Source organism: Colletotrichum costaricense, assembly GCF_030867565.1.
Source record: "Colletotrichum costaricense strain IMI 309622 chromosome Unknown Scaffold_21.1, whole genome shotgun sequence".
In the NCBI taxonomy this organism is placed as follows: Eukaryota; Fungi; Ascomycota; class Sordariomycetes; order Glomerellales; family Glomerellaceae; genus Colletotrichum; species Colletotrichum costaricense.
The window spans coordinates 447,894-464,356 of NW_026848250.1; the positions used below are offsets into that span (position 1 = coordinate 447,894).

Here is a 16,463-nt window from a genome sequence, read left to right on the forward strand (position 1 = left end):
TTGAAAAAGGCCGTCGGCCGTATCTTTGCACACATCCACCCAACTTAAAAATCACTTCAGGAACCCCCGACCAAAGCTTCCGTAGGTTCGCATCCATCAAAAGAGCCTCGTTCGCACCTCGCAATCGCAACGACAGCTATCAGTCATGGCGTGTCATTCGGGGTTGGGTGTCCCCCAAGCTTCTCATGAACCGGCAGAATCCCAGAGCGGGAAGTCTTCTAGAAACACCCGGCACCTCCGTTCCGTGACCGCATCGCCAACTGCGGATGGCCGATGCGAGATTTCTCCAACTGCTCCTCCGGGGAGACCTCTACCCCGGCCTATCCGCACCCTTAGGGCTGGCACCTCTGCTTGTGCCAAGCACGCCATTGGGGCGTCTGGCAGTTTGGGAACAAGATGTAAAAGATTAGATGACGGAATTTCATGGATAAATGTCTACGAGAATGCGGCCGCCTCGGACAAGCCGGCCGAAGGAAAAGCTGACAGGAGCCTGGCCGGTAGCCAATGTCCGTGGGGTAAAGAGAGCAAATGGCTCTCTGTTTCGTTTCATGGTGCGTCTCCCGAGGCAGCGGTAAGACACTGTCAAGACTGCAGCCGCATCTGCAACTAATGACGGGAACGGGTGTCTGTGTGAAGGTTGTGTCTTCCCGTCAGATAGCGTTTCATGACAAGATTCCTCTCCAACAACATGTCCGCCCGTTCCGCACTGTCGCTTTACGAACCCGCGAATCATCACGAACATCTTCCATGGAGGAAGCAAAGCTGGGTGGCCTGTCGCATCAGAGCTCTCTTTCGGTAACTGGCTGACCCAAAACGTCTTCACTACGTCCGCCACGTCAAGTTTGACAGAGTTCCGAACTCACGGTCCTCTCGATAGTCGTCCACTACGGCTCAGACCACTGAGCGCCACTCTTCTACGGACGGCAGCGATCTACGCCGAACGCTTCACAAGCCACATGGTGAACAGCTTTCCCTCTCGAAACAGCGATTCCTCTATGATCAATCTGTCGTATCAGGCAGCTGTCCATAATGAACTGATGGTCCATTGAAGGAAACACACTTTTCCATTCTCCGTTGGCTCCCGCCACTTGCTATGGGGTTTCGCCCTGCCTGCTGGTATGCCTTCCACTCGAACGGGTTCGGACTCCAGGCTCGAGTTGTCGCCCGCTCTCGCGAAGGCATCCCGGGGTGTTGGCCCGAATTGGGCCCGGCACGCGCGACGGACGACCGTACCTGGCCTTTCTCAACTTCGCGAGCTATGCAACAGAGCTCGCAACGCCGGTGGTGGAACAGATGTATCAAGCAGTCGGCATCTGACAGTAATCCGCCAAGCATGGCCCCCATTGTAGGCACGGTTCATCGGAGAGCTCGTAGAGGCAACATATCACATCATGAAAGTTATTAAAAGACCTCTGTGCTCTCGGATCGAGTTGATATAGCTTTCTCACAAAACAAGACATCAATATATCTTGATCTCTTTTCTAGCGATACGTTTGGTGATTCCAAGTGCCCTTACTCCAGATATCGCATTTAATCAGCCTCATACCAGATCAGACCCGTCAAGATGGCGCCAATTCCGGAACCCATCGCACTTCCACCAAACTTCACCAACGAGCTATTCCAAAAGTTCGTCATCCGCGCCCAAGAAATCTGCGGCATCGAAAATGTCCGCGTCATCCCCAAGGACAAGCCCCTAGAGGGCGACTCATACCTCAACCAGCCGAAATCACACGATCACTTCCCCCTCTACGAGAAGACCAAGTTCGTCGCCTCGGCCGTCGTCATGCCCCGCCACGTCCCGGACGTCCAGGCCCTCGTCGCACTCTGCAACGAGCTCGTCATGCCCGTCTGGCCAATCTCCCTCGGCCGAAACTTCGGCTACGGCGGCGCTTCCCCACGCGTTCCCGGTTCCGTGGTCATGGACCTGGGCCACCACATGAAACGCATCCTCGAAGTCAACGTGGAGGGTGCATACGTACTCCTCGAGCCGGGCGTCAGCTTCCGGGATCTGCACGAGCACCTCGAGAAACACAACCTCCGTGAGCACCTCTGGATGTCGGTGCCCGTAGGCCAGGGTTCCGTTCTCGGAAATGCTGTGGAGCGCGGCGTCGGTGCCACGCCGTATGGTGACCACTGGGGTATGCACTGCGGCATGGAGGTTGTTCTGCCGAACGGAAAGCTTGTGCGCACCGGTATGGGTGGCGTCCCCAACCCCAACGCGGATACGAGCCTGCGACCTGATGAGCAGCCTGGCTGCGAGACATGGCAGCTCTTCAACACGGGATACGGACCTTACAACGATGGCCTCTTTTCTCAAAGCAACCTGGGTATCGTGACAAAGATTGGCATGTGGCTAATGCCCAACCCGGGAGGCTACCAGCCGTACGAGATCACCTTTGAGAACGACTCGGATCTGCCAAAGGCTGTTGACATTATCCGTCCGTTGCGTCTGCAAATGGTGCTGCAGAACGTGCCTTTCCTTCGCCACACACTATTGAACGCCGCGCATTGCGGGCCGAAGTCCAAGTACACGGACAAGCAGGGGCCATTATCAGAAGAAGAGGTCGACGGGATTGCAAAGAAGCTCGACATGGGTCGGTGGCAGCTCATCGGTGCCGTATACGGACCCAAGCCTGTCCGCGACGTCCTTCTTAGTGTCATCAAGCACGAATTCCTCTCCATCCCAGGCTCGAGATTCTTCCTGCCAGAGGACCGCGCACGAGAGAGTCCTCTCCGCGCTCGCGAGCTGCTGATGCAAGGCATTCCTACGGTAGAAGAGTTAAGGTGCCTTAAGTAAGTCCTAATCCCATACCTTACTTTACTGCATGTCAATCGCTAACACTGTACCTAGCTGGCTTCCCAACGGGGGTCAACTCTTGTGGGCTCCAATTTCCAAGGTATCCGGCGAGGATGCAAAGAAACAACACGATGTAGCCAAGAAGCTCATCACCGAATTCGGGTTCGATTACCTCGGCGCCTTTGCTGTCGGCATGCGGGAACTGCGTAAGTAACGAACATCTTGTCATATGTTTCGATACTCCGTGACAGAACAGAAGTGACTGACCCTGGTTGCCTTAGACCACGTAATCGGTATCCCCTACCGCCTCGACGTACCCGACGACGTGGAGCGCATCAGGAAGTTGGCGCATAAGCTCATCAAGGAAACGACGGCGCACGGCTGGGGCCAGTTCCGCGCGCACACGGCGCTCATGGATCCCGTCGCCGATGCCTTCAACTGGAACGACAACGCGCAGATGCAGCTCAACGAGGCGATCAAGAACGCGCTCGACCCCAACGGTATCATCGCGCCAGGCAAGAACGGCGTGTGGCCTGCGAGCTACGACAAGAAGAAGTGGGTGCTGGACGGCAACTGAGTAACCCAATTGAGGATGCTTTTTTGCCTTTCTCAAGCTCCCAAAGTTGTCACATTCCCCCGCCTCCCGCCGTTGAGCAGGAGCAGTACCCAAGAGTATGATGGGGAAGTTGTGGGGATGAAGATTGGTTGTACGGTGACGCCGAGATGATGCTGTCAACTTCGACTGCACGGGAGAGCGTAGAAGAGGTCCAAAGATTTGGGCCGGTACCGGAACTGCGGCAGCTAGTTGTATAGAGTGTGGCAGAACAGATTTTCGCATTCTTGTAGGTATGGCATGAAATTGTTGCCGGAGTTAGCTAGACTGAGACTAATTGAAGATGCTATTCTCTCGGCGCTGTTACTCCCGCCAGCATTCAACGTACGTCTACGGTACCATTAAGTACCGTGTCATAGAAATTCAACTCATGGATACCATATTTCGATGGCGTTTAAAAACTCCAGATTCAAGCTTCTAGGTCAAGGGCCCGGAACTTAAGTTCCGGTAGTTGTATCCGGACATGCTGACGCGGTATTGGTTGCTGTCTCCCTCTTTCAGTACAGATCCTTCCCATCAAAGTGATTAGCTCATACTACCTTACCCCGTACCTCAGTAGTTCATCTCATCGATTGACTTCCCGCCTTTCCCACATTACGGACTGCGGGATCACTCTTGGCTTCGTGGCACAAAGAGCCTCATCCGCCTAATGTAAGCGTCATCGGTGCCGGCTGTACCCACTCACGGCCCGGAGTTATTTCTCCACGAGGCCCATCCTTGATGCGGTTCGTCCCACCCCGAGCTCACCGGAGACAACTCCGTGGAGTGTATCTGAAGTCTGATTGATGGCAACTGCTCGTTTCGTTGCACGCCGGAGCAAGTTTCTTCTCTGTGGTAAGCTAGAAACGCGCCGTTGACACGCTGGACTACTTTTTGTGCAGGCTCACTAAAGCGGACATCAATCTCTCGCAATACAAAAGCTGATGACGGCAGGATTACAGCCAACGACTCGGAGCCCACGTGTATTTTTCGCAATTGCCGCCCAAAGTCCGGGGCTACGGTCCAGGATGATGAGGAATTTCAAAGTCCATGAACTCATCTCAAGGGGCGAACCCTTCACCTAGTTCGACTTCCGAGTTCGGTTCGCAACTACAATGGTTCAATGGTTGATGTCGATTAGCCTGGCTAGATATGTCGCGGTCATTCAATAGTTGGAGTGCCGAGCACCGAAAAGTGGTCTAAGTTTTGTATAAGAGCGAGCCCACGATCGTTCCAGCAAAGGGAGTCACTGGCCGGGCATCTTCGACATCTCAACATATCAGAGCTCAGAAGCTTATACATAATGGCAACAAGGAGCATGTTCAGGCTGCTCGCCTTGGCCTCTGGCACGTACGCCGTGCCCTTCGTCTCCGAGCCACAGACTACCGTCACCTCGGAGCCCACTATCACCCCGTCACAAGTGGCAGTCACCAACGTCACCTCCCACGGTCCCTACACGGGTCCCTCGCCAACCACGACCGGTGCGCTCTCAACCAGTGTCCTAGCCTCCGAGGTCCCGATACTGCCCCCTCCAGATGATGCCTACGACTACCCGGCAGACGGCAAGCTCCACGGCGACCAGCCTGCGCCGTATACACCTTCGGGTGGCATCGGTACCAACGGTTCGGCCCCAGTCTACCGCGTCCAGAGCGACTTCGACTACCAGTCCCTCGCCCTGGCACTCTACCAGGAGTACATCGAGCTCGACCTCTTCCACTGGGGCCTTGCCACCTTCTCCGATGAAGAGTTCGAGGAGCTCGGTCTGAATGCTGAGGACCGCTACCTCCTGCAGTTCATGGCTGAACAGGAGATTGGTCATGCCACTGTCATCACAAACATGCTTGGCGCCCAGGCGCCCAAGCAGTGTACTTACAACTACCCCGTCACCAATCTCCGGGAGTACATCGATTTCAACCAGAAGCTTACTCGCTGGGGTGAGTCTGGCGTTTACGGGTTCCTGCCGCACCTCAACTCCGGTCCGGCAGCCCAGCTGCTGCTGCAAAGCATCACGACCGAGGCTCGCCAGCAAATGATCTTTCGTCAGTTCGAGGGCTTGTTCCCCATGCCCGAGTGGCACATTCCCGGTATCCCGCAGAGTTGGGCCTGGACGCTCCTGGCACCGTACATCTCTAGCTGTCCGGCAGACCAGACCCGCCTCATCTGGCAGAACTTCCCCGCTCTTCACATCCTGAACCAGCCCAACCCTTACCGCATCAACGGTTCCAACGTCTGGAATGAGACTACCGGCGGCTGGGCGAACACCGCGGCGACGACGAACATCACCGATGCTGAATCTTGTGTGAACGCCACGGATCCCCTCCAGGACTGTAATGCCGCCATCACCCAGAACCGCACGATGCCCCTTTCCTACCCAGGCCGCCAGGTCTTTTTCCAATGGGACGCTCCGGGCCAGGCGGTTGGTCCCAATAACAGCTACATCACCGCGACCAACGTCGTGGAGCCAAAGTTCGCCGCCTGGGTGTCGCAACTGAATGTCACCTTCTCGCCACTTCAGAACGTTAGCCTCGAGTCTCGTACGGCGTACACCATCCAGCCCAACGTTTCAACGTGGGAGCATGATCCTGCCATCAACTCGACCATGTTTGTTGCTCTTACGGATACTGACACGTATGTCACGGCTTACAATTTGACCATGATCAACCCGCATGTTGCCGCGCTTGCTGTGTACCAGGCTGGTTGAGGAGGTGCCTTACGCAAAAAAATCGAGAGAACTCGGTCTCACTTACCAAAGAGAACGCTGGTCTACAATAGTTAATAAACCTACAATATTAATGACGATTTTCAAAAGATTGTCACTTCTGCACGTGAACAACTTCAACCATATGCACATTTCAGATATGAACCGGGAAAGTAGAAGTTGATGTTCATTAGCATTTAGTCGCTCGCCTAAATCATAATAGTGTCGTGACGCGTCGTATATATGTCGTCGAATCCAAATTCGCCAGTGAATGCTTTCGCATAGCAAATAATGCTTCACGTATAGACACCGATTGAATCTTGATTGCCTTTTCTCTACCGGATGCAAGTCTATTCGTATAGAACCGTTTCGGGGAGAGCTGATTTAGAGCTCGTTGTGCTCCTGGCCGTCGGCATCAGAGTCGGCGACAATGGTCTTGACAACATCAGCCGCCTCAGCAACCTTGCTGGCGACCTTCTCGGCAATGCCCTCAGTGGCAGACTCGACAGCCTCGCTGGCAGCCGAGGAAGCCTTGACAATGATCTTCTCGGGCTTGGGAACACCGTCAATGCCGACGAGCTCAGTCTCGAAGACTGATTATGACACTAGTTAGCAGAGCTTTCAAATAACAGACGGAATAGTTCATACCAAGGGTCGAGCCGCCGGGAATGGGGCCCATGCCGCGGGGTCCGTATCCAAGCTCAGGGGGAATGGTCAGGGTTCTGCGAGGCGTTAGTAACGATTGGTCTCTGGTCATTGAGTGTCCCTATGCTTACCTCTTCTCGCCAATGCACATGTCAAGAAGTCCTTGCTCCCATCTGTACCATTGTTAGCCTCCGCGACCAATTCCAGTGCTTCTCGTCGAGTCATTTATTCATTGGGGAACTGACCCCTTGATGACCTGGCCGCTGCCAATCTTAAAGCTGAAGGGGGTTCCGCGGTCGTAGCCTTGAGAAATGAGACGTCAGCTTTGCTTCAGAGACCTTTCAGTAGAATCATGGTAACCTACTAGCATCGAATTGCTTGCCATCGGCCTGCAGAGTACCGCGGTAGTGCATGGTGAGCTTGTCGCCATTCTTGGTCTTGCGGTCGCACTCGACCTCCTGGGTGACGTCGATCTTCAGGTCAGCGGCAGCAACGAAGCTGACGGCACTGGAGGCCAGAAGGCCAAGAGAGAGGAGGAGACCCTGCATTGTGTCTGTTTTGAGAAAGGCGAGGCGGAAATTGGTTGATGAGGATGATGGTAAAGTCGTGAAGGTGGGCGGTCAATTGGACGGACTGGAGGGGAAACAATACAGCTGGCGGGCAACAAGGAAGACAGCTGCAGGCAGGGGCCACTGAACTGCCACACACTGGCCAAAGGTGGGTTAAAGACACGCCGCCTTAACTTCACTATCCTCCGATTGGCCAATCTTGACGGCCGGAGCTCCAGGTCCTTGCTGCCCGTGTGTGGACCCCTTCCAAGATATTCCGGGGCGGACCATACGTACCTTACCTTACCTTATCCTCCAACTCTGTCTTATCGATAGCTCAAACTTCCTTATCGCAGAGATCCCCCCTAACGAAGCTCTCCTCCACTCCCTCAACTCTCTCAGACCGCCAGCTGACATCCTTGTGTGACGTCAAGCCACCGGAAGGCGCTGCTCTTCACCCAGCAACCAAGCAGACCATCGCATCCTTTCATTGCCTGGTGATGATGGTGGCTATGGTGGATATCTCACGCAGCACGTGAGAGGGCGTCGACAACCTTGCAAAATCTACTTCAAGACACGAAATCCGCGTCACCTGAGTCTTCCGGGGATCCATGGCCATGCGCGCCGCCTCGTTTGCCCGGGCCTCGGTTCTTCTATTTCGGTGTCGTCGTTTCTTTTTCCCATGGGTCTCGCCCTCGTGGTTAGCAGTAATTGGGCGGTAGCGCTGGACGTACTTGTCTCCATGGCCAAGGCAGAATCCGCTTCAAGGACCCAACCCTCGAATACGAGATGTTGATGTATAGAGACAACTCGGGGGGACAAAGTATATAGCCGCCATCGTTTACATCAGCGACCCAAGAATGACTATTCAAGGTTCCCCCGCGTAGACAATCACGAAGTCTCTTCCCAGTAAGGTAGCTGGACTTGCCGATGACCATCGTGGACCTGCCGGCGAGGTTAGATATGTGAGTATCAAGGTAGAAAGGTAAAGCAGCAGTGAGCGGTCGAATCGCCTGATGGCTGGAGACTGCCATTTTGTTGACTTCATGCTTTAAACTATGAGTCTACCTAGGAATGGTCCTCGTCATTACCCGGGGAGACTTGGCAATAAGTCGTCTTGTGTTCCAAGTCCCTTGCGAGTATGGCAGCAAAGTCTTCCATTATTGTACCTCGAACTCTATTTCCAATCTTTTCTTTCCCGAGGACGCTATCTTCCGCGATGTCACGAAACACTCCTTCAGCTCCTTGAAATAGACCCAGGGCAAACCCACCCTCTTCGGCATGAGTTCGGGCTATTTGCTGCATCTCGAATACCCAGCGGTATGCTTTCGGTGGCGTGACGGTGACTCCGCTCTCGGCTAGACGTAAGTGATCTGGGAGACGTAGCTGCAGCTCGTCTTTGAGAACGTAGAGCAGGCCGAGTCGTTCCGCGGTGGCCAACCCTCGTGCGGCGACTGCGATGTACCCCTTGAACATGGTTGTGTAACACATCTTCAGCCCGCTGGCGGCTCCCACTTCGCTGCCCAAATAACGCATGTTCAGCTCTGCATACAACCTCTCCCCGTGATAGGGCAAATCCGTGATCTGATGAGGACCGGAAATGGGGACTCGGGCCTGTACCCATGGACCAGCGTTGTTCAACACCACTCGTAGCCGTCGTAGGTGAGACGGTCTGCGGCTCTACATCGCTTGCCGAGACGAAAACGGGGGGCTCTCCTAAGATCAAGCCGTCGATGAAGCGAGCACTATGATGGACCGAGGTGAAGAGTTCGGCTATCCCTCGAACTGTTGACGCTGCAACAGCGTTGGGATCTGTGAAGTAGAAGGGACTACTCGGCCGCGAACCACGGGTGGCAAGTTCATGTAAGGCGTCCACCACTCGCTGCGCCGCTTCTAGCGCATCTCTTGAAGGCACCACTGAGAGGATACCAGAAGATTGCTCTACGAGCTCAATATCGGATGATAGGGCTCCCACATCGGCTTCTTCAGCTCGTCGAATGGTAGTTAGGCTGATACACGTTTAATCATAATGACGATGTCAGGCTTAAATGAAGAGGTTTCTGAAAGCTGTGAGGAACGTGACCTTCGATTCGAAAGGCCCCTGAATAAGTACCTATGCTAGGTCTATCCCCATTTGCTTGACTACCCAGCATCATCGAGTGCTGATGTTGAAATGTTGAGAGGTGTAGCTGGTACGTAGCGTCTCTAGTGTGGCGTATGAGCTGGCTTAACTGTGGCTGAAGCTCGGAACATTCCATCTCTGCTGGCGGGCGCCTGGCCCAGGTGAGGTGCTTTTTCCGTTTCTCTTCCACCACGTCAGTCCGTCAGACTTTAGTCACCAAGCAATTGACGACTACGGCAGCCATGCTCCGCCCACATCAAGATGTCATCCGCTTCGTGCTGCGTACCTGTCAGACTGGCAGCTTTCAACTGGCGATTCAGCATCCGCTACTGCAAAGGGGGGATACCGGTACACACCGGATCAGAATCACGGTCATTCCGCGCAAAGGGGTACCTTGCCTATCCGACGGATGCATCGATACGATATGAGAGACGACGAAAAATGCGCTAAGCGGGAACTGCGCAGGCAGGCGGTTGGCGGTAGCTTTGCATGATGTCTCTTTTTGCACATTTGAAGGCTGTCGACGCTGGGTAGCAGCAGCAGCTATGTTGCTGCTCCGTCGTACCCTCTCTGCCAGTGTGGCACGACACAGCATAGAAACATCGGACTCACTTGTCGCCCGGCCTCCAGTGGGCGATCAAATCATGCAGCTCGCCCTATTGCCCTGCACATTGGAGGCATGAACACCTCCACTCGGCAGAATGATCACCGCCGCTGCATCGCTGCAGACTCCCGCGATCTTCTTCTAGCACTTGTTCTGCAGGCAATTTAGCTACTGTAGCCAGATCGCTACTTCTTGCATAACTGGCGTCTTCTGGAGGCCACGATTGACCCGATCGAATGGATGCGATGGAGGCCTGTTGGGTCGCAGTCTACTTAGCAGGGGATGCCCCTTGTCCGCCTCCAAAGACATCAGGCTCGATCCGAACTCTCTGGCCCCTTGGAGGCCCAACTCGACCGGCTTCCAGAAACACAGACATTTCTTGTCTCCGGCGGATGGTCCCGACTGAGTGGAAACCAGAGTGACAAGAAGAAAAAGGAAGCAAATTACAATGGCAACCCGAGGATCATCGGGCCATGAGTTGGGCAGCGACAGTCCTCCGTGAGCCAGGGGCTATGCTGGTACTGATACCTTCTTTTCTTGAGACTCGAGCAACAAGAGCACAGAAAAATCTTTAATTCCTCTGTGCCATTCCAGATTTGGCGACACGGCTGAGGGGTGGCCTCCCAATCTGGCACACACTCACAGAGTGTCCTGCATGGCGGCGAAGCGCTTACGGGGGCCAACCAAGGCTGGCAGTCTCACGAGTCCTTGAAGATGAGCGACGACAGCCAAGTTCCTGCAAGGCCGTAGCTGCTCTGGCTTTTTTTTCTACTTCTGCCGCGAAATCACAGGTTCTGGCCCCCAAAGCTGAGCAGCCACAAGACCGCAAAAGACGGCACTTACGCGTCGCCGCTTGGTCATCGACATCAGGCTGGCGCGGAATATGGCATCACTGATCAGTTGTTGAGTCTGGACGTCTCGAAGCTGCGAATGAATGATGACAAACTGTGTCAATGATACGTACGGCGGCTAAAGGGCGGACACAGGTGAAAGCGGGACATAGTACAACATCCAAGCAGGGCGAGACACAGCGGCAGTCCTGTCAATCATCGCCCTGAATCCGCCCTACCTGCGTCGTCCGACCATCCCTCGTCCAATCAACCATGATGTTTCGCCACCGAGGCATCAAGGGAGGGTTTCCTGAGAAGTACGGATACTGCTTCTCCTGATGCTGTATCCGTAAGTCCTGCTACTATCAAGCATGGCCCCAAAGGACTTTGGCGTTATTTGGCCGGTAGTGTGGTAGTCTGTCTGGTAGGACTTCATAGACGCACACGCGCTGCATCCTGTCGTCTAGTCCGGAAAGATGCTCAAGGGGCCCGCCAACCGCACCCTTTTCTGGTTTCCACAGCATCTGCAACATCACAACAGCCCTCTTCCCTGCTTTCCTTGGTAATCCATGGACTTTATTACTTCGGACTAAACCACTCTAGCGTTTCCCGTGCCTAACGTCCCTGCATTTTGAAGGGCCCTGAAATGACAAAGCTGCCCAATGGATTCCCAGTCGCCTTGCGACACAAGAAGAACTGGCCACACACACGCACACACCAGGAGGCCAGGACACCATAGATTCTCAAGTCTAAACGCACACACCCGGCCCTTCTTACACTCTGGTCAGCCCCAAAGCATCCAGGGCTATCCCCACACTGCCTCACACCTCATGCCTGGGCTGGCACCTCTACTCCGTCCGTACTCCCGTGCCAGAGTCTGCTTTCCAAGCAATGCTTTCCAAGGTCCAAGGTTGGGCTGAGGTTGAGTCACTTACTCTTTGCTTCGCCTACACCACACACCACCCATCAGCGAGACTTTCCACAAGGCATTTCTTCTACTTTGCCCGGTCCAGGTCCCGGTCCATGTCCAGGTACCTCTCGCATGGCCAGGCAGGCCAAACCTTTTGCGGGCCTTTTCTTTCTGTCTCTTCTTTCTCTCTGCCGTACCGTACACCCCGGGACCAAGCATGCCCTGCCTACGGCAAGTGCTGATGGCACACGCGTTCGAGTATCCGTACTTACAAGTGTACGTACAAAGATGATGGAGGCATCCCAGGTCTGGGTGTGGTGTCTGCAAACACCTCTCATCTATATATCCTGCCATGCCCTCTACCTCTCTTCCCAGACTCGAACATCTTCTTTACCAAACTCCCAAGTCAAACACTCGTCAACCAAACTTCATAAACACCCTACCAGCTCAACTCTCTTCAACAAACACATCACCTTTGGAGACCAACCTCCATCTATCACACAACCCTCAACGCACAACTCGAACCCCATACTCGAGTAACACCAAACACAACATGGCCTCCAGATACAGCTCCTCCAAGCCGATCGTCCACCAGGCCCCGGCCTCTATCAGCAGCGCCTACTCGGCATCAACAGGCTCCTACGCCTCATCAAGAGGCTCCTCCACCCCTCGCTCCATCTCTCCCAGCGATGAGGCCTACCTCCGTGTCTACGGCGCAGACCAGCACCGCGCTGCCATCAAGGAGAACAGCGGCGTCACGATCATCAACCGCAAGCAAGCTGGCTACGACGCCCACGCTCCATCACCACACTACGGCGGCGGATACTCGCGCCACTAGAGCAAGCGATGCCGATGCGACTCTTTCACTCCTCAACGACAACATATAAACCACTTCACTTTGTAAATGCATAAAGACTGGCGTTATTGGGGGGAATTTCGGGCATAAGCGACTGGGCGGCTTTCGCACTCCTGTACAGCATATTGTAACACCGTGATTGGCCCGCGGAACAGCATTGGGAATTTTACGGGATGCATGGATGATAATGGGGACGCATGGGAATTTGGTATTGTGGGAACACCTCCCAAGGATGGATAGGAGGTTGATACCTGTATGTTTTGTATGTTGCACCGACGGATGGGACGGGAGCCACTGTCATGTCTAGATTAGACGGATGGGATTTTTTGTGTTTTACGGGATAACCACTGGATCTGCGACACTTTTGTGCTCGCCCGTAGATCGATGGTATCCTGTCAAATTCTTCAACAAACTGTTACAATTTCTTTGCACATTTACCTCAAGCCTACCAGCCTACCACCAATGAGTGACATGCATGTCTCCTTTTTCCTTCTCCCAACCCAACCATCAGCTCGGTGTGCCTGCGCAGTCCTTCCAAATGGGGAATTTGAATTTTTGTCTCTGTAACCCACCAGTCCGCCCGCCTCATTGTCTCTGAACCCAAAAAGTCAACAACGACGAGGGCTCGAGGGTTTGTGGGAAAAGTGCGGGAAAACAGGTACAAAAGTTTCCAAACACACGGCCGGCCCAGCATCTGCGCCATGTATTCGCACCAAGACTGATTGATCCCCCTGAGGAAAAGCAAACGTTTACTTGGAAGAAAGGGGTCCAGGCTCGGAAGTAATCAAGGCAAGGCAAGGCAAGCAAAAAGTGTCGCTGCACTCACTCCCCTAGACTGAACTTCTTCCAGGGGAAGGGGAGCCCACCTCAGTGTACTACACTGCTGAGTATCTGGTACTCCGTACTCCGTAGGGTAAGCAAGGCATGTCAAGATCCCCTGATTGATTGTGGTTCCCCAGGCCCAGCGGCCCAGCGCTGCTGCAACTGCAAGGGGCGGGAGCGACGGCAGGACGGCAGTCCGAGTGTGGAAATGCGACGATAGGCCACCGTGCCATGGAGAAATACATGCAAAAAAAAAAAAAAAAAAAGTTGGAGGAAGGGGATGGGGGAAATGGTGTCGCGTGCGGTACCATAGTAAGCACAGCTTGGTCCAGTCCAGACTGCGACTTCAGACCAGGCCGGGCTGGCTGTGGAGGCAGTGAAGTTGAGACTGCCCTGATGACTTGCGTCAGTTCTCTCTCTCCTGAAGACTGAGCCCCGTCTGTCTTTCCTCCCTGTGTCTTTCTCGTGGTAATGACTTGCATGTGTCTTTGATTAAAGCGCAGCCTAAGATGTCATTCATGCACCATGAGCGTGGGATGGGCTGTGATATGGGCCACCTCAACTAAGGTACTTTCACCAGCAGTACAGGGCACTTTACCCAGATACTTCAAATAGGTAGTTAAAATACTAATCCAAAGTTGCAAATATACCGGTATGCCTTCTTCATTCTTTTGTTGCCTTCCAACTTGTCGCCCTGAGGCTAGGAAATAGTTCACATGTTAATGGGTGGGGGGAGGAGGGCTCCAGTACGGCTGTGTGGCATGCCAATGCTCCAATAATAGAAACAGAGGTACTCCGTAATACCCCAAAAAGACCCTTGGATCTGCCATCTCGTGTCCGCCGATAAGAGCAGGCTTCATTCACGACAAGGCTGCGAGAAACAAGTTGATGATGCATGCATGTCATAGATATCTCCGTTTCTGATGGGTAATCCAATCCATGTTTCTGTTCTTTCTTTTCTTGTTTATTTTCGGAAGCTAAAGTTCCAGTCTGGCTCGTTATCCACCAGACTGCCCTGACAAGGAAACAACTAAACTTGTTTTTGGCTCTTTTCTGCTATTCGTAGACTCATTCATGGAAGAGTGCAGATCCTCCATATCATATAACCGCGGTACCGAATACCAATAATCCTACATTGTCGTTCCGCACGTCCTCAATGTGCATCATCCTCCACCATGTTCGCCTCAAAGTCGTAGCAGCGCGAATGAATGACGAGACAAGTGATCAAATACCGTCGAGGAGCGCATCGCGACGAACTCACGCGCCACCCTCACGCTTGGCGTACTCGTCCTCGATGGCCTCGGTATACTTGTCGTCGGCGCTGCGGGGGTCCTCCTTCAGCACGCCCTCCTTGATGAGGTCTTCGGGGGCAGGGCGGTGGGAGATCTTGTCGTTGAGAGAGTCTGCACGCATGTGCTTCTCAAGCTCCTTCTGGTGGGCGATCAAGCTAGGCGCGGCGTTGGAGGCGGGCAAGATATTCTCTGTTGGAAGGTCAGTTAGCATGTTACCATCGTATCAATGCAAATCCGGGACGAGGCGGCGTAAGGTCCCCGGCTATGCGCAGCAGGCGCATTGAGAGTGGGGTTTTTATTCCGGACAATTCGAGGTGATCCCGGTTTTGATGATCGGCGGGTGAGGCGGACGGTGGGGCGCGACGGACGGGAAGATGTGTAGGGGGCACGCATCGGATAGGGGAAAGAAAACAGGAAATCGCGACAACAGTGTATCCAGGGCAGATTCGAATGGAAGGCGGCGTTGGTTGTGGTTGCAGATTCAAATGCACATTGAGGCAGGGATTGAATCACGAGATGGAGACTGTGGGAAGGGATTCACATACTCTCGACCAACTCGGCGCGATCGGGACGGTGTTGGAGGTGGGCCTCAAGCGAGTTCTTGCGCTCGCCGGCGGGGTGGGTGATGGGCGTCTCGTCGACGACGGACTTGGTGTTCTCGTCAGACATGGTTGATTTGTTGGTGGTGTTGATGGTTGGCGGGGGATCTAGTATCTGATACTCGAACGGGGCGAGCTATCGGCGGGTTCCGGTGAAGCTGGGGTTTACGGACTCGTCTCGCCTCGTTTTCGTTGCGCAGGGTAAGAAACAAGACAGGATTTGCGATTGTTCCGCCTTGGAATTGGGATGATAAGTGGTAAGCGTAGTAGTCAAACGGTGGTTTTCGCGATGGGGAACGTGGGTAGAGGACGGGAGTCTGGACGCGGGAGGGCGGAGGGTGGATGGGCGCGGGTGGTGGTGTGTTTTGTAGTCTCTCCAATCTTCTGCCGTCTGCGTCTTCACACCTTGAACTTGGAAGAGGGGTTGAACTGGAACAGCAAGGCACGTTCGCGTCTGGAATAAGGTGGTCGGATGGATGAGCGTATTGGTTGTGGTTGGGGTTGGGTTGGCACAGTTGGTATGGCAATGACAGGAGAGAGGCACATGGGACGGCCACACAGCACCCAAGGTCGAGACTCAAGAGAGCAGGAGACACCCGCCCTTGTGGCCTGTTGCTCTTGCCGTCTGCTGGTGAGGTGAGGTGTGACGAAGCTGAGCTGGGGGGGAGGCAGGTGCGAAAGAGGGGTACCCCGCCCTGTAGCTCGCCCCTCCTGGCTCTTTCCTGAAGCTGCAGACCCGCATTTCCCGGGCCATTGCATCACATGCTGCCTTATGTAAGGCGATACGTATCCTAGCTAAACTCCACTTGTGCCTGAGGATTGGCTCAAATGCTCTCAGGCGTGAAATGTTACTGGCTGCTCCTCTGAAGCTCTCTCCTTCACATCCATCGGGCGCATTACATGTAAACCCTCTGTAATCTTTTTGCATCTGACGTTGCATTCTGGCTACAGCTTCAAGCTGTAAGCTCCGTCGCCCAGGAAACACCAAGACATCTCATCATTGTTTGCTTCTGTGGCTTTCAAAACAATGACATTCACCATCAAGTGTATTTCTCACGACCATCCGAGATGAGACAGCTGCCACTGCACTCGGCCCGCCAACCCCTGCTGACTTTGAGGGCCGATGACGTCTAGCGCACGGGAATCCA

At 54.1% G+C, this 16,463-nt stretch overlaps 7 protein-coding genes across 7 annotated transcripts; 3 read left to right on the forward strand and 4 right to left on the reverse strand.

The window, feature by feature from the left end:
- Nucleotides 1–1,564: 1,564 nt before the first annotated feature.
- On the forward strand, nucleotides 1,565–3,374 carry CCOS01_14659 (vanillyl-alcohol oxidase; the record flags this gene model as incomplete). Its single annotated transcript, XM_060462802.1, has 3 exons — nucleotides 1,565–2,793; nucleotides 2,852–3,003; nucleotides 3,079–3,374. The coding sequence occupies 3 exons, from the start codon at nucleotides 1,565–1,567 to the stop codon at nucleotides 3,372–3,374; spliced, it is 1,677 nt and encodes a 558-aa protein (XP_060306633.1).
- Nucleotides 3,375–4,692: 1,318 nt separating this feature from the next.
- Nucleotides 4,693–6,090, forward strand: CCOS01_14660 (uncharacterized protein; the record flags this gene model as incomplete). Its single annotated transcript, XM_060462803.1, has 1 exon — nucleotides 4,693–6,090. One exon carries the CDS (start codon nucleotides 4,693–4,695, stop codon nucleotides 6,088–6,090), a length of 1,398 nt encoding a protein of 465 aa, XP_060306634.1.
- Nucleotides 6,091–6,471: 381 nt separating this feature from the next.
- Nucleotides 6,472–7,280, reverse strand: CCOS01_14661 (FKBP-type peptidyl-prolyl cis-trans isomerase; the record flags this gene model as incomplete). The annotated part of the gene is made up of 5 exons (XM_060462804.1): nucleotides 6,472–6,680; nucleotides 6,736–6,809; nucleotides 6,864–6,905; nucleotides 6,978–7,035; nucleotides 7,097–7,280. The coding sequence occupies 5 exons, from the start codon at nucleotides 7,278–7,280 to the stop codon at nucleotides 6,472–6,474; spliced, it is 567 nt and encodes a 188-aa protein (XP_060306635.1).
- A 1,068-nt stretch (nucleotides 7,281–8,348) lies between these two features.
- On the reverse strand, nucleotides 8,349–9,436 carry CCOS01_14662 (uncharacterized protein; the record flags this gene model as incomplete). The annotated part of the gene is made up of 3 exons (XM_060462805.1): nucleotides 8,349–8,799; nucleotides 8,876–9,269; nucleotides 9,394–9,436. The coding sequence occupies 3 exons, from the start codon at nucleotides 9,434–9,436 to the stop codon at nucleotides 8,349–8,351; spliced, it is 888 nt and encodes a 295-aa protein (XP_060306636.1).
- A 2,662-nt stretch (nucleotides 9,437–12,098) lies between these two features.
- Nucleotides 12,099–12,584, forward strand: CCOS01_14663 (uncharacterized protein; the record flags this gene model as incomplete). Its single annotated transcript, XM_060462806.1, has 1 exon — nucleotides 12,099–12,584. One exon carries the CDS (start codon nucleotides 12,099–12,101, stop codon nucleotides 12,582–12,584), a length of 486 nt encoding a protein of 161 aa, XP_060306637.1.
- A 2,097-nt stretch (nucleotides 12,585–14,681) lies between these two features.
- Nucleotides 14,682–15,385, reverse strand: CCOS01_14664 (uncharacterized protein; the record flags this gene model as incomplete). The annotated part of the gene is made up of 2 exons (XM_060462807.1): nucleotides 14,682–14,905; nucleotides 15,262–15,385. The coding sequence occupies 2 exons, from the start codon at nucleotides 15,383–15,385 to the stop codon at nucleotides 14,682–14,684; spliced, it is 348 nt and encodes a 115-aa protein (XP_060306638.1).
- Nucleotides 15,386–15,714: 329 nt separating this feature from the next.
- Nucleotides 15,715–16,074, reverse strand: CCOS01_14665 (uncharacterized protein; the record flags this gene model as incomplete). Its single annotated transcript, XM_060462808.1, has 1 exon — nucleotides 15,715–16,074. The coding sequence occupies one exon, from the start codon at nucleotides 16,072–16,074 to the stop codon at nucleotides 15,715–15,717; it is 360 nt and encodes a 119-aa protein (XP_060306639.1).
- Between the last annotated feature and the right edge of the window lie 389 nt (nucleotides 16,075–16,463).